This window comes from Pristis pectinata, chromosome 25 (assembly GCF_009764475.1).
Source record: "Pristis pectinata isolate sPriPec2 chromosome 25, sPriPec2.1.pri, whole genome shotgun sequence".
Lineage (NCBI taxonomy): Eukaryota > Metazoa > Chordata > Chondrichthyes > Rhinopristiformes > Pristidae > Pristis > Pristis pectinata.
Window position 1 is genome coordinate 29,450,327 of NC_067429.1, and position 14,309 is coordinate 29,464,635.

Consider the following 14,309-nt stretch of genomic DNA (forward strand, 5'->3'; position numbering starts at 1 on the left):
ATGGACTTTGTTGTTTTTCGTTGTGTTCTTTCTTGTAAAAAATTGTGTATAATTTATGTTTTTCTTGTGAATACTGCTTATATGATGCTTTGTCCCTGTGATGCTGCTGCAAGTAAGTTTTTCATTGCACCTCTATGTACATGTACTTGTGTATATGACAGTAAACTTGACTTTGGCTGGAGTGTTCAAGGACATTTTCAATCTCTTACTGCAGCAGTCTGAGGTTCCCATCTGCTTCAAAAGGGCAGCAATCATACCTGTGCCCAAAATGAGCAGGGTGAGCTGCCTCGACGCTATTGCCCGGTAGCACTCATGTCTACTGTAATGAAATGCTTCAAGAGGTTGGTTATGGCTAGCATTCACACCTGCCTGAGCAAGGACCTGAACCTGCTGCAATTAGCCTACAGCCAGAACAAATCTACAGCAGACACAGTCTCACTGGCTCTCCACTCTGCTGCTATCATCGCCTCAGTACAAATCACCAAGCTTCGAAACCTGGGCCTCTGTACCTCCCTCTGCAACAGAATTTATTGTGAACTTCAGGAAGGGGAAGTCAGGAGAACTCACACCAGTCCTCATTGAGGGATCAGCGGTGGAAAGGGTGAGCAGCTTCAAGTTCCTGGGCGTCAACATCTTGGATGATCTATCCTGGGCCCAACACATTGATGCAATTGTGAAGAAGACATGCCAGTGGCTCTACTTTGTTAGGAGTTTGAGGAGATTTGGTACGTCACCAAAGACTTACAAATTTCTATTGATGTACAGTGGAGAGCATTCTGACAGGTTGCATCACAACTTGGTATGGAGGCTCCAACGTGCAGGATCGCAAGAGGCTGCAGAAGGTTGTAGACTCAGCCAGCTCCATCACAGGCACAACCCTCCCCACCATTGAGGACATCTTCAAGAAGCAGTGCCTCAAGAAGGTGGCATCCATCACTTGGGACCCTCACCATCCGGGACATGCCCTCTTCTTCTTACTACCTCGGGGAGGAGGTACAGGACCTTGAAGACCTACACTCAACGATTCAAAAACAGCTTCTCCTCCACCATCAGATTTCTGAATGGTCCATGAATACTACTTTTTTGTTTGCACTATTTATTTATTTTCGTAATTTATAGTAATTTTATGTCTTTGCGCTGTACCTGCTGCTGCAAAACAACAAAGTTCACGTCATCTAAATTAGTGATAATAAATCTGATTCTGATTTTAAGATGGAGTTCTTGTGTCCTGTTCATTGTTACAGATCTCAGTTTCCTGTTGCTGTACGATTTTTTTTTTGACCTCAATCAGTTTTATATCAAATATAAGGCATGTATATGTCAGTGTTTTGGGGGGGGGGGTATTCTCATATTTCCTTCACTCCAGGGAAGCTTATTGAAAGATTTACCATTTGGTAGGTGATCCTTGCTGTTCGTTTTTCTGGTCTATTTTTGTTTCATTTTTATGATTTCGATCGGTCAAACTTTTTAATACTGCATGCACTCTGCTGTTTCACACATTTTCCTTCATCCCTTTGCTGAAATATACACTAATCACTCAAATCCTTACTCTTTCAAATTTTTAAAACATCTTGTCAATCACTATTTTCTAATTTATCATGGTGTCTAATTTTTACTAAACTTCATAGAGTTATACAAATCCTTCCAGCTTAATTTTTCAAAAAACTTTTAATGCAGTTATGTACAGCCTTTTTTATCCCCCGCGATAAAATTTCTCTTGACACTTAACTGTGTGGATTTTATGTCAAATAGAGTAGCGTGGGGACTGATTGGTTCCCATACTCTCCATTAATGCTGATCCTGCTGTGTTATAGCAAGTTGGCAAGACTCCATTCAGCTGTTTCTCCACTCCTGGAACTATTCACATTAACAGCTGAACGGAATAAATCTTATTCTTAGCATTTTGTACCGCATATATTGGAGCTATTGGATACCATGCATGGTAAATTACGTTACTTGCCCTACCATCATATCAAGTTAATGTTTATTTAATTATATGGTGGAATGAAGGGGTGGGTCAATCTGATCTGCTTTGATGCAAGTTGGAAAAATATTGGTTATGGGTGAGATATTGATTTTCTGAGCATGAAAGATATCTGGCTCAAGCACTGACCCACCTTCATTGGGCAATGGCAATACCGAAAGTGTCACAGTGTCGTGACAGAACGTAGAAGAGCACAGTACAGAAACAGGCCCTTTGGCCCATGATGTCTGTGCTGAACATGATCCCAAATTAAACTAAACCCCTTCTGCCTGCCCATGATCCATATCCCTCTATTCCCTGCATATTCATGTGTCTATCTAAAAGCCTCTTAAATGCCACCACTACTCCTGGCAGCCTGTTCCAGGCACCTACCGTTCTCTGTAAAACAAAAAAATACTTGTTCCACACATCTCCTTTAAACTTTCCCCCTCTCACCTTAAGTTCATGTCCTCTAGTATTTGACATTTCTACTCTGGGGGTGGGGGGGGGGGAAGATTCTGACTGTATACCCTTTCTATGCCTCTCATAGATTTATAACCTTCTATCAGGTCTCTTCTCAGCCTCTGATGCTCTGGAGAAAACAATGCAAGTTTGTCCAACCTCTCCTTATCGCTCATATCCTTTAATCAGGGCAGCATCCTGGTAAACCTCTTCTGTTTCCTTTCCAAAGCCGCCACATCCTTCCAGTACTGGGGCAACCAGAATTGCACACAGTACTTTTCCATTTCTTCTGAGTTGCTGCCTCCAAAGATAGTACTCATTCAGTGACTTGATTGAGAACAGCTGGCTTAGTACAGATCATGTTTAACTAGCCAATAAACTGTGGAGAGGATCTATTGAGGTGCTTTGCATAAAGTTTGTTAATCTGTTTAAAATTTTCTTTTTAATACAAAATCAGTAGTTCATAAAGCTTTGGATAAATTAAAAGCATAATATTGAACTCTGCCTGCTTTGTAATATTTCTTGCTGCAGGTAGAAAACAATCCCTTCTCATCTTAAACTTGGCAAATTAAGCTGTCAGTTCAGTCAGATTTTACCCAAGATTTTACAGTATGCATACAATCTAATACTACTCATCTGTGAAATATTTTTCTCAATGAATGATGGTCTGTAATGCAAAGATGTTTAATTTTTCCATCATCATTTTTGTTCAATGTAGTTGACTCCAATTCCAATGCCGCCATAATACTACTTAGCAAATACTACTACAAATATTACTACCTTGTTGTGACCTTGCACCTTAATGTCTACCTGCACTGCACTTCCCTGTAGCTGTGACACTTCACTCTATTCCATTATTGTTTTTACCCTGTACTACCTCGATGAACTGTGTAATGAATTGATTAGTACGAGCGGTATGCAAGACAAGTTTTTCACTGTACCTTGATACAAGTGACAATAATAAACTAATACTAGTACCAAAATGTTTGTTCTGCAGACAAAGATGTGTATACCATTGTTTTAATATTGAATATCTTAATACAGTAAGGGTTGCAGATCCCACAGAGCACACTGTCTGATGTTCATCGTCATCTCTTGGAGTAACATGGTGGACATCCATGATAATAAATCAACAGAGCAGGTATTAATAGATTCCATTTTGGCAATGTTAGATTAAAGCTTCTTCTGTGTGAAGTAATCTTCTTAAGCACTTGAGGAGAGAAAGCAGAAATGGGATAAAACTGAAAACTGTTCAGAAAGCTGATATAAATGATGAATGTGTGAAAGACATTTTGGAATCTGGTTATAGAGTGAGATAGTGAAAAGAGATGGATTTGGTTGTGAAGACCAGTTGGGTACCTGTCTCCAGGCAAGGGAACATCTTCCTGACACTTATACACCTGAGGGGGAAATGCTGCTGATGCCTTGGTCAGAAGTTCCCGATCACCTTTTGCTGTGCCCCACTTTTTTGCTGCTGTTCCTGCTTCTCCATCCCACATCCCCATGTCTGCACTGCAGCTGTAAATGGTGAATCAGAGCTCTATTTTTTTTATTGTATCAACTTTGAACTTAAGCATACCCCCAGTATGAAGACTGAGGGCCTTGGTGATCGAAGAGGATCTGCACTTAGTTCCATCTGTGACTTGAAGGTATAAAAGCAATGATTGCATCTTTAAGGACTGTGAAAATGGTCTTTTGAATTGTCATTGAATTACTAGCCACAATCTTGTAATGACAGAGCTCAGGCACTTAGCATGATGTCAGAGTACTATAATATAAGCAAATCAAATCAGTGGCACTGTGGAAAATCATTTGTCAGCTATAGTGGCATATGGTGACATCTTTGGCTGATTATGTTGATCTTTATGATACAGTGTGATCTGCGGTTTATCCTTGCTCCATTTATTTAAACACATTCTTTAGGTTTTCACTTCATCTGTTATTCCTCTGATTCCCAGTAATAATATCCTGATTTTCTCAAGCAGTTCCTCTTGAGCTTGGCATTAGTGGATAGAATTCCTACCTACAAACATACATGTTAAAAATAGTCATACTAACAGCTTGTACTTATTACTTGGTAAGATTTTTAAAATCAGAAAAAGGCAGTGGTGCTGCAGCTGAAATGTAGCTTTTGTTGTGTTTTACTGTAAATATACAGGGCATTTGTTTCCTTAAACAAGAAGGTCAGGGATTGTACTATTTTTACAGAGGTTAGCTCTCAATTCTCAAAATCTAAACTTCACTGTTCTTTACCTCACACAACACAGAAGGAATAAGGCCCATACTGGTTCTGAGGGAAGCAGTCCCATTAGTTCCATTGCCTGTCTCCTAATTTCCCTGTAACTCTGCAACTTGTTCTCTCTTGCACATTCCTATTAACTTCTCCTTGATTCTTTTTGCCATTGACCTATTCCAAATGGTACTTTACAGGCATCAGCCCATTTTGGGATGTGGGCAGAAAATGGAGCACCCTGACAAAATGCACGCACTTACAGAAAGAGCATTCAAAATCTGCACAGACAGCACCTGAGGTCAGGAATGAACACGGGTACCTGGATCTGTGAAACGACAGTACTGATTTTTGAGCCTCCATGCTGCCCATAAAACAGACAAGGCTATCTCTTCTTTTGATACTTGAACAACAATACTTTATGAAACAATGTAACGTTCATTTGTACTTAATTAAAACAACGGCGCTTTCAGGTTGGCTTGGAGTGTTTTGTATGTTGTTTCTGACACCAAATACGCTGCTCTGCAGGATGGGTTGGTTTTAGAAGTATTTGGGTGGGATTCAGAATGGCCATATTCAGGTTGGTGCAGATTGAGTTTTACAGTTCAGTTTTCCATTTACAGATACAGAATTCTATAGTAATACCGAAGGAATCCATTAAGGTTGCATGCAATGGGAAAAATAAAACCTATTGTATTTTAGTTGAAAAGGTAGTCCCGTAAGGCAGTCATAGAGCAAGTCTCGCAGTTATCATGTATTGATTCTATTTGCTTTTAATGAATCTCCAGAGCGTGGTTTATGCTTTCGTCATTAAATGTTTGTCAGTACCTACGATAACAGCACAGAAGGTTGGTGCTCTTTTTGAACAAGGGGACAACATTAGCTATCATCTAGTCTTCTGGTACTTCACCTGTAGCTAATGAAAATGCAAAAATCTCCATTATTAGAGCCCCATTAATCTCCCTCCTTCATTTCCTCAGCATCCTCGGATAGATCCCGTCAGGCCCTGGGGATTTGTGCACCAATATTTCTAACATTTCCTCCTTTCTGATACAGATGTGCTCCAGAATATCAGCATATGCATCCCTTAATTCTTCAGCCCCCACATCTTTCTCCCTGGTGAATGCCGATGAAATGTATTGACTTAGGACCTTGCTCGTATACTTTGTCTCCATGCATAGATTACCCTTTTGGTCAATGAGGGGGCCCACTCTTTCCATAGCTATACGCTTGCTTCTAATATATTTATAAAAGGTTTTAGGATTCTCCATATCCCTACTTGCCAAGGTCATTTCATGTCCCCTTTTTGCCTCCTAAATTCTTTCTTTTCTCCTATGTCCCCTATAAACCTCAAAGGACTCGTTCATTACTGGTTTCCTATACTTGATATACACTTCCTCCTTTTCTCTGATCAAACCTTCAATATCTTTAGTGATAAGATGTATCTTTATTAGTCACATGTACATTGAAACATGCAGTGAAATGCATCTTTTGCATAGAGTGCTCTGGTGTCAGCTCGCAAGTGTCGCCACTCTTCCAGCACCAACACAGCATGCCCACAACTTCCTAACCTGTATGTCTTTGGAATGTGGGAGGAAACCGGAGCACCCAGAGGAAACCCATGCAGACATGGGGAGAACGTACCAACTCCTTACAGACAGCGGCCGGAATTGAACCAGGGTCACTGGCGCTGTAATAGTGTTATGCTAACTGCTACACTACCGTGCCTGTCCAACCATCGTTCCCAAATTTACAGGGATATGTTGACTCTGAACTCTTATGATCTCAGCTTTTAAATGCCTCCCACTTATCCAGTGTTGTTTCCCCTCTGGCAGCTGCTCCCAATCTACTTTCACCAGGTCCTGTATTATATTACTGAAATCCACCCTCCCCCAGTTTAGGGCCCTATCTTGAGGACCAAACTTATCTTTTTCCATCACAACATTGAAGCTTACCAATCTTTATCACTGTTCCCAAAAGGTTCCTTCATAGACTCTTCTGTCAGTTGTCCGTCCTCATTCCCTCAGATAAGATCAAGTACTGCCCCCTCCCTAGCAGGACTCTATATACCACTTCAAAAAAAACTCTCTTGGATGCATTTTACAAACTCTAGCCCATCTAAGCCCCTTGCACCAAGGGTATCCCAGTCAATATTGGAAAAATTAAAATCCCCCTCTACTACAACACTATTGCTGCTACACTATTACACCTGCATATCCTTCTCATTCTTGCTGGCGGTCGGGAGGGTTATAGTGTAACTCCATCAAGGTAATTTGTCTCTTTTTCTCATTCCTAAATTCTAGCCTTTTAGCCTCATTGGGCAATCCCTCCGGAATATCTTCCCCAACTACTACCATGATGTTCTCCCTGATCAGCAGTGCAACACAGCCTCCTCTTTTGCACCTTCCTCCCGTCACGCCTGAATCTTCTATATCCCGGAACATTGAGCTGCCAGTCCCGCCTGCCCCCTCGTCAACCATGTTTCTGTGGTTGCAACAAGATCATAATCCCTTGTGCTGCTCCATGCTCTGCACTCTTCTGTCTTACCTGTGAGGCTCCTTGCATTAAAGTAACCACAGTTAAGCATGGGGGAAGCCCTCTGATACTTCCCCTGCTGTCTCTGTCTGCTCTTCCGACCGGATTTGCCTGTTCTCTTTTGTGCATACGAGTTAACAACCCCTGCTGTTGCACCGTTCTGGGTCTCGAGCCCCTGCTGTTATATTTGTTCTTCATCAAGAGACAAACTTTGTGTGGGTTTAACATCTGAACATTTTTATTAACCAACAACAACAACGAACTGGCTTGCTTTCCTGCTCTTTCACAGGCACTTCCTGTCCCCCATGTGACCCCTTGCATTGCCTAATGGGAACTGTAGTTCTTTATTATAACTACATAATAACACACCTGCCTCACTAGTTAAACCCCCCTGAGTTACACTAGCAAACTTTCCTCAAGGATTTTGATTCCCCCTCCAGTTCAGGTGCAATCTTACCCCCTTGTACAAGTCACCCCTGCCCCAGAAGAGATCCTGATGATCCAAAAACCCGAAACCCTTTCCCCTGCACCAACTCTTTAGCCATGCATTTAGCCAAACATTCAGAAAGGCACCATATGGATAAAGAAACATAAATTGTGCAAAGAGTCATTTCTTTTGTCTTGGGGTTTTGTCTAGAGACAGACAGTGGTCTAGCAGCTTCTGCAAGGAACATTGTGACAACGTACAGGTCACATATATTGGTCACATGCCACAATTCTTAGTGGTAACAATCAGTATTACTTGAGACTTTAAGCAAACGTCGATCCTCCCTCCTTTCTGCTGCAAATGCTAATTTTAGCAACTCAAATCAAGCAAATCCTGCTAAATTACCTTAGCATCCAACAAGCATGGAAGAATTTTACCAATGGAAACTTATCTGAACAAGCAAAAATCCTGCCTAAAACATGTAGTCTCAGACCAATCTTTAAGGATCTCTTTTTAAAAAAAACATAAATGCTGCTTGTGAACATGTTTAAGAGTGGTTTCAGATGCACTTTGAAACTTCATACTTTAATCTCAAATGTCCCAATTTAAGTATAATAACAAATTGAAAAGATGCCTGCAGTTGTTTTCAGGATGATACTGATGCCTACTTAGGACATATACAAATATAGTGTTGTATACACTTCCAGTCCTGCTAAATGCAGCTCCGTGATTCTTGTTTTAAACCAGGAAATTGTGAAATAGAGCATACCAATATTTATGCTGTAAATTTTCCCAAGGTCAGGTAGGCAGAAAGAGATGGAGAACTAGTACTTCAAACCCACACCTGATTAAAATTCAAATGCTATTGAACAGAGAAACTGACGTGGAACTACTAAGAGTACTGGGGATCGTGACTTCTCAAAAAACACCTACACTAATGATGCTATTTAATCTTACTGTGCATTGATTGGTTCACAGTTTGGATGGCTTCAGCAGAAGTGTGCCATGCTGATAAAACTGCCTTGAACATTTCTTCACTCAAGGTGATTTTATAAGTGCACCTCTTCTCCACTTTATATGTGATGATATTTACATATTTTAGTATTTTCAGCAATTAGTACCAAAGGAATGCATTTAAAATATGTTGCTTTAGATTTTATATGATGGGGGACTTTATTTCTAGAATTGAACAGAATAACGGATGCAGTTTTCATGGCCAACGTTACCGTATCCTTCAAAATAATCAAGCTAATAGAAAATGTTCTAAAAAGAATAATGTGCACATATACACAATGATTCATTTCAGGCGGAAAGTCAAATATGTTTATGTGCTTTAAGTGCAACTGAGATGAAATATTTAATTTTACACGGGACCTCAAAAGTCCTAAATTATCAAAATAAACAAAAGAATCCCTTGTTCTAGCTTATTTGCAGCAGAATATTATATAGCTTGTCTGTACAAAGGAAAATTGGTTCAGCATCTGTGTTTGTGTTCTTTGTTTTAAATGCCTGTTTTAGCTTAAAATGGACCTCCATAAGCTGACTCAAAAGCAAAACTGAGTTTTTATGGGACTGCACAGGCCATCAGTCAACTCAAAGCTCTCCTTGCCTGTTCTTAATTGTTAACGCCATCATCATCTTTACCTAATGTTGTAATAGTGACCAACTTTTAATGGCAATTTGGTTCTTTTAAAGCAGTTTGGGTCGTCCTGAGGTTGTGTTGTCTAGTCTAAAATTTCAGCTTTCTTTGGTTTGTTCTCCAGTTCAACTAGATTTCAGATGTGCCACAATTTAGATTCAACTTGATATTAATGTATGCCACATTACAATTATGAAATCTTAGCAGAATTCAATTCAATATGCAAATGCACCATAACGAGATGGGGATAGGTGATCCAATGGCGCTTAGCTAATGCTCTTTTTCTATTTGACATTTTTGGGTAAAGTTAATAAAAAAACAAAATTGCAAAACCAGTTTGATTTGATACTAGATCAGGTGTGCATGGAAGTAATTTGTTTTTTTTTTAAGGAATGCTGATTTCAACTTGGTTGTTCATCCTGGTGAAGTCAGAAGCATTTCATCCTGGTTCTGGTCATCTTTTATGTTGACTCGTGCCTTACATATATTTAATTCCCACATTGTTTTTATATGAAGTTACTGAATTAAGCCTCTTTTGTAGTTCTCATTACATCTATACTTTGCTTGTCTTATCATTAACCTCATTCCTGTTTTTGGGTAATAATTAATGGTCATCATATTTCTTTGTACCACGTCGGTGACTACACCTCAGAATTAATTGGGTGTGAAGCTTAGGTTTTCATCCACTCAATAATGGAACAGCACTAAACTGCATTCATACTTGGCCATGCCCAGATGTAACTGTGAGTTGTATCGTTGAATTAGCCTTCTTTCCTTGGGACTTGGACATGAGGTTCAAATGTGTCTGATCAATAAATTCTCTTATGCCAGCGTTACCTGCTTCTCTTAGATCATTGGTTCTGATTGAACCCACGTAGAATGTGAGTGACGCTGGCCTAGATTTTGCTGTCAGTGGTGAAAGAACTGTGCTCTCCACCTTGCCAGCAGTTGCAGAAGAAGGTTTTGCAGATTTCAGGGAAGAAACTTGTGATCCAGCATGTAGCCTCGAATCTCTGATGGGCCATTCACCTGAATGTTTCCAATGTTGGCTGTTTTTTGTTTCAGATTTCCAGAATTTGCAATATTTAGCTTTTGTTTATCAGTATTATGGGCCGAAGGGCCTGTTTTGTGCTCTATGGTTCTATTGATGCATGGAATTAGAAACAGGCCAGTTCCACTTTTATAACCCCCTTTTGTCTCCTTTTGATAATGGGACCTATGTAAAGGTCATGACCTGCTTTAAACTTGGTAGAAGGGTTTATTCCTGGATTTAAAAGGGACAATGACTTTACAGCTTAATTGCTTCAAAGCCTATATTCATTGTTTACTTCGTGGCATTTATTTCGACAGCCAAACTCTATATTGAAAGGACGTCCTCGATTGTTTTGGAGGTATTTTGCCTTCTATGTAAGCAGTTTCTCCCCCTTTTCTCTAGTTTTCTGTTCCTTTTCATACTTTTAGAGCAACATATTTCCCTTAATTATTCCGACATCAAAAAATTAATGGTTCCCATTAGTGGTTTCTGTGGCTATGCATGTTCAGAAGTTGAGCTCCAAGTCATCACAGGCTTGTTCACACGAAACACCTGCAAATTAAAGGTCCACTCCCAAAATGCTCCTGCTATATGACACCACTCCCTGATAATAAAAAGTCCATGAAGTGATCCTGGGAAATGTAGACCACTTCATATCTCTGAAGCCACCTGTCAGTGAAGGCAGACATTTATCTGCTTCCTGTGCACCACAGAGCCTTAGGCCTTCTGGGGAACAGTGTGTTTGCAGATGACACCTTAAACTCAGCACAAAGCTCCTTGTTAAAAGGGCAATAATGATCCCTGTACACTTAAGATTTATAGACTTCCTACAGCTGACACTTCGAGGTATTGGAGGGGTGCCATTGATGTTCTCTGCAAAGTCCTCCATATTCACTGGCAGGATAAACCGACATCAGTGTCCATTTGAAGGCCAACGGCCTCAGCATTGTGGCACTGATTACGTTCTGCTGGCTTTGATGTGCCAGTCACCTTATTCACTTGTCCAATGTCAAGTCCTATTCCGAGCTCCATCATAACAAATGGTTACTAGGAGAACAGAGAATCTGACTTGAGGATGTTCTCAAAGCCTCTCACTCACTCTTGGGAACCCCTGGCACATGGTGGTTCAAGATGGAGAAGAAACATTTGGGGTGGCACTTGGAACATGCAGATACTCAGTGAAAGTGGCAGAAGGAGCTCAGTACCTCGCAAACTGCCCACTTACCCGCTCTGTCACGCACCAGCTGTGGCAGAGTCTGTGGGTCATTGGCTTCAGTGATCACCTCAGAGCCTACAGAACTGAAGTGGGAGCAAGTCATCCTTGACCCCAAAAGACTGCCTGAGAAGATGATCAGTGGAGAATCTGTTCAGATGATGATCTTTGAACATTTATGTGGAATTTCTATTAATTGCTTGATATTTAAAATTTTTAAGGCTATTATCTTTATCACCTTTTCTTTGCCATCAATGTGTTTTAGTCAGAAATTTAGATTTCAAATGCTACTAAATGGATTTGATCCCAAACTGTGGCAATTGTTTGTTTTTTTGTCTCAGTGCTGGAAAGGCAAGGTTTTTCTGGTTAAATCTATATGAGTATCCACAAGTCTAACAGTTGCCAGATATTAACCTGAGGTAATTTGTAGAAGAATTAAACCTTTTGTAATCAGTTCACTAACTTTCTGTTAATCCAATCTATTGGTTACACAAATTAAGGAAAAACATTGCAAATTTCTTCTGGCTAAATTCTTATTCTCTTTTTTTTAAAGGTGTGTCCAGTACAGAGAACGACTGTGCTTTTGAACCAGATTACGCCGTCCCGTCTCTCCCAGTTTCGGAAGGAATGCAGCATATTCGGATAATGGAAGGAATGTCCCGCTCCCTCCCCTCTTCTCCACTGCTCACGCACCAATCTATCAGTGTCCGTCTTCAACCTGTAAAGAAAATAACAGGTAATATGTTAATTTGCTCAGTAATGTAATGTGTAAATGTTATTTTGTGTCTCTGAAATTGTATCATAGAGACATTGGGAATTTAATTGTGGGCTGCATGCATTCATGAGGAGTTCTACCGTGTTTAATATGACAGTTAAGTTTTAGAATGTATGTATTTACTAATATCTATACTTAATTTATCTACCAGCATTTATTACCGATCCCTAATTGCTCTCAAGAATGTGGTGGTGAGCTGCCACTTTAAATGGCTTCAGTTATTCTGGTGAAATGAAAGTACTTCCACATTGCTGTTGTGTGGGGAGTTCCAGGAGTGCGATGTTGAAGGACTGGCAAATTATTTGCAAATTAGGGTAGTGTGCAAGTTGGAATGGAGCTCACAGGTGGTGGTATTTCTGAGCACTTGCTCTGCTTGTTCTTTATGATAGAGGTTGTGGGTGTGGGGGGTGTTGGAATAGCCTGGGCAAAAAAAACTCCAGTACATTTATTAGTTGTTACACACTACAGTCACTGTGCACTGTTGGTGGAGGTAATGATTGTATAGGTGTATTGTATTGTGCCACTCAAACAAGCTTCTTTATCTTTGACGGTGCTGACCTTTGAACTTGATGATGTTGACCTTTGAGGATTGTGGAGCTGCACGCATCCATGCAAGTGGAGAGTATTTCATAACACTCCTGACTTGTGCCTTGGAGATATTAAAAAGACCTTGGGTAGTTAGAAGATGAGTCATTGTCACAGGAAACCCAACCTCTGATTTGTTTTTTCAGCAGCAGTTTTCATGTGGCTGGTCCAGTTGAGTTTCTGATTAATGGTGATCCCTTAGGATTTCATTGGTGAAATTCTTGGAGGTGGTATTGCCTTTGAATGTTAACAGTCGGTTGTTAGACACTGTCTTGTTGGAAATGATCATTGCTTAGCACATTTGTGGCATAGATGCTACCTGCTGCTTATCAACCTATTCCTGAATATAGTCTATTTCTTGCTTATGCAGGCATAGATTGTGTTATTTGATAGAGTTGAAAATAGAATTGAACATTGTGCAATCATCTGACCTTGTCATGGAAGGACATTCACAGATGAAGCAGCTGAAGATGTTTGAGTTCAGAACACTACCCTGAGAAAGTGCAGTGATATCCTTGACCGGGATGATTGACCTTCAACATCACAGCTGTCTTCCTTTGTGCTTTTATCTCTGTCCATTGCTTTCTCCTTGATCCCTACTGGATTTAGTTATTCCAGAGCTCCTTGATGCCACACTTGGTCACATGCTATCTTGATGTTAAGGGCAATCACTCTCATCTCATCTCTTTGGTCCATGTTTGGACCCAGGCTGTGATAAGGTCTGATGCCTTGTGGTCCTAGCAAAACCCAACTAGGCATTGGCACGCAGGCTATTGATGAATGTGTTACTTGATAGCACTGTTGACAAGTATGAGTATTGCTCCATTTATATCAGAGGCAATTTACTGAGCTGCCAAGTAATCATCTTCCATGATGTTTGTTCGTGTATTTCATTTTCCTACCTTCGTAGCTGTTGACAATCCAAAGAAATATTTTTTTAATTATAGGTACTAGTTGTTATTTTGTAAACCATGCAAGATTCTGGAGCGAAAATTGTGTACTTATTTAATCAGAACCTGAATTGTAGTCACGTTGCAAACTTTAGATTAGGTCTTAATCCACAGTGCTAATGAAACCTACAACATGCTTCATTGTTGCAGAATACCACTAGACTTGGATAAATTGGAATGTGTGTGTGGTTTTTGTGTTTTACAGCAGCACGGAGGTCAAGTCCTGGTTCAAAATTCAGGTGTGTCACTCACTTTTCAGGTTGTATTTCTGTTCTCAACTAGGCAGTTAGGTAAGCCAGTTCCTTTTCCCAAAGACTGATATCAATGATGTAATTTGCCATTCCTTCAGTGCAGCAGAGCTTTTGGGTGCCTGGGGAACAGAGTGCATCAAGATATTTTGAGGACTTAGATGATGAAGGGACTTGATTGTACTGTAGTCAAAATTGTTGATGATGCAAAAGCAGGTGAACAGCCAATTTTTAAGGACGTAAAGAACT

General features: G+C 40.2%; 1 protein-coding gene across 5 annotated transcripts in view; it reads left to right on the forward strand.

The window, feature by feature from the left end:
• Positions 1-14,309, forward strand: part of tanc2a (tetratricopeptide repeat, ankyrin repeat and coiled-coil containing 2a) — a 591,670-nt gene that overhangs the window by 261,826 nt on the left and 315,535 nt on the right. For all 5 annotated transcript variants that reach the window (XM_052038520.1, XM_052038521.1, XM_052038522.1 and 2 more), the window contains one exon: positions 12,056-12,238. In XM_052038520.1, the coding sequence (XP_051894480.1) occupies positions 12,056-12,238 (183 nt within the window). The remainder of the gene's footprint in view (positions 1-12,055; positions 12,239-14,309) is intronic.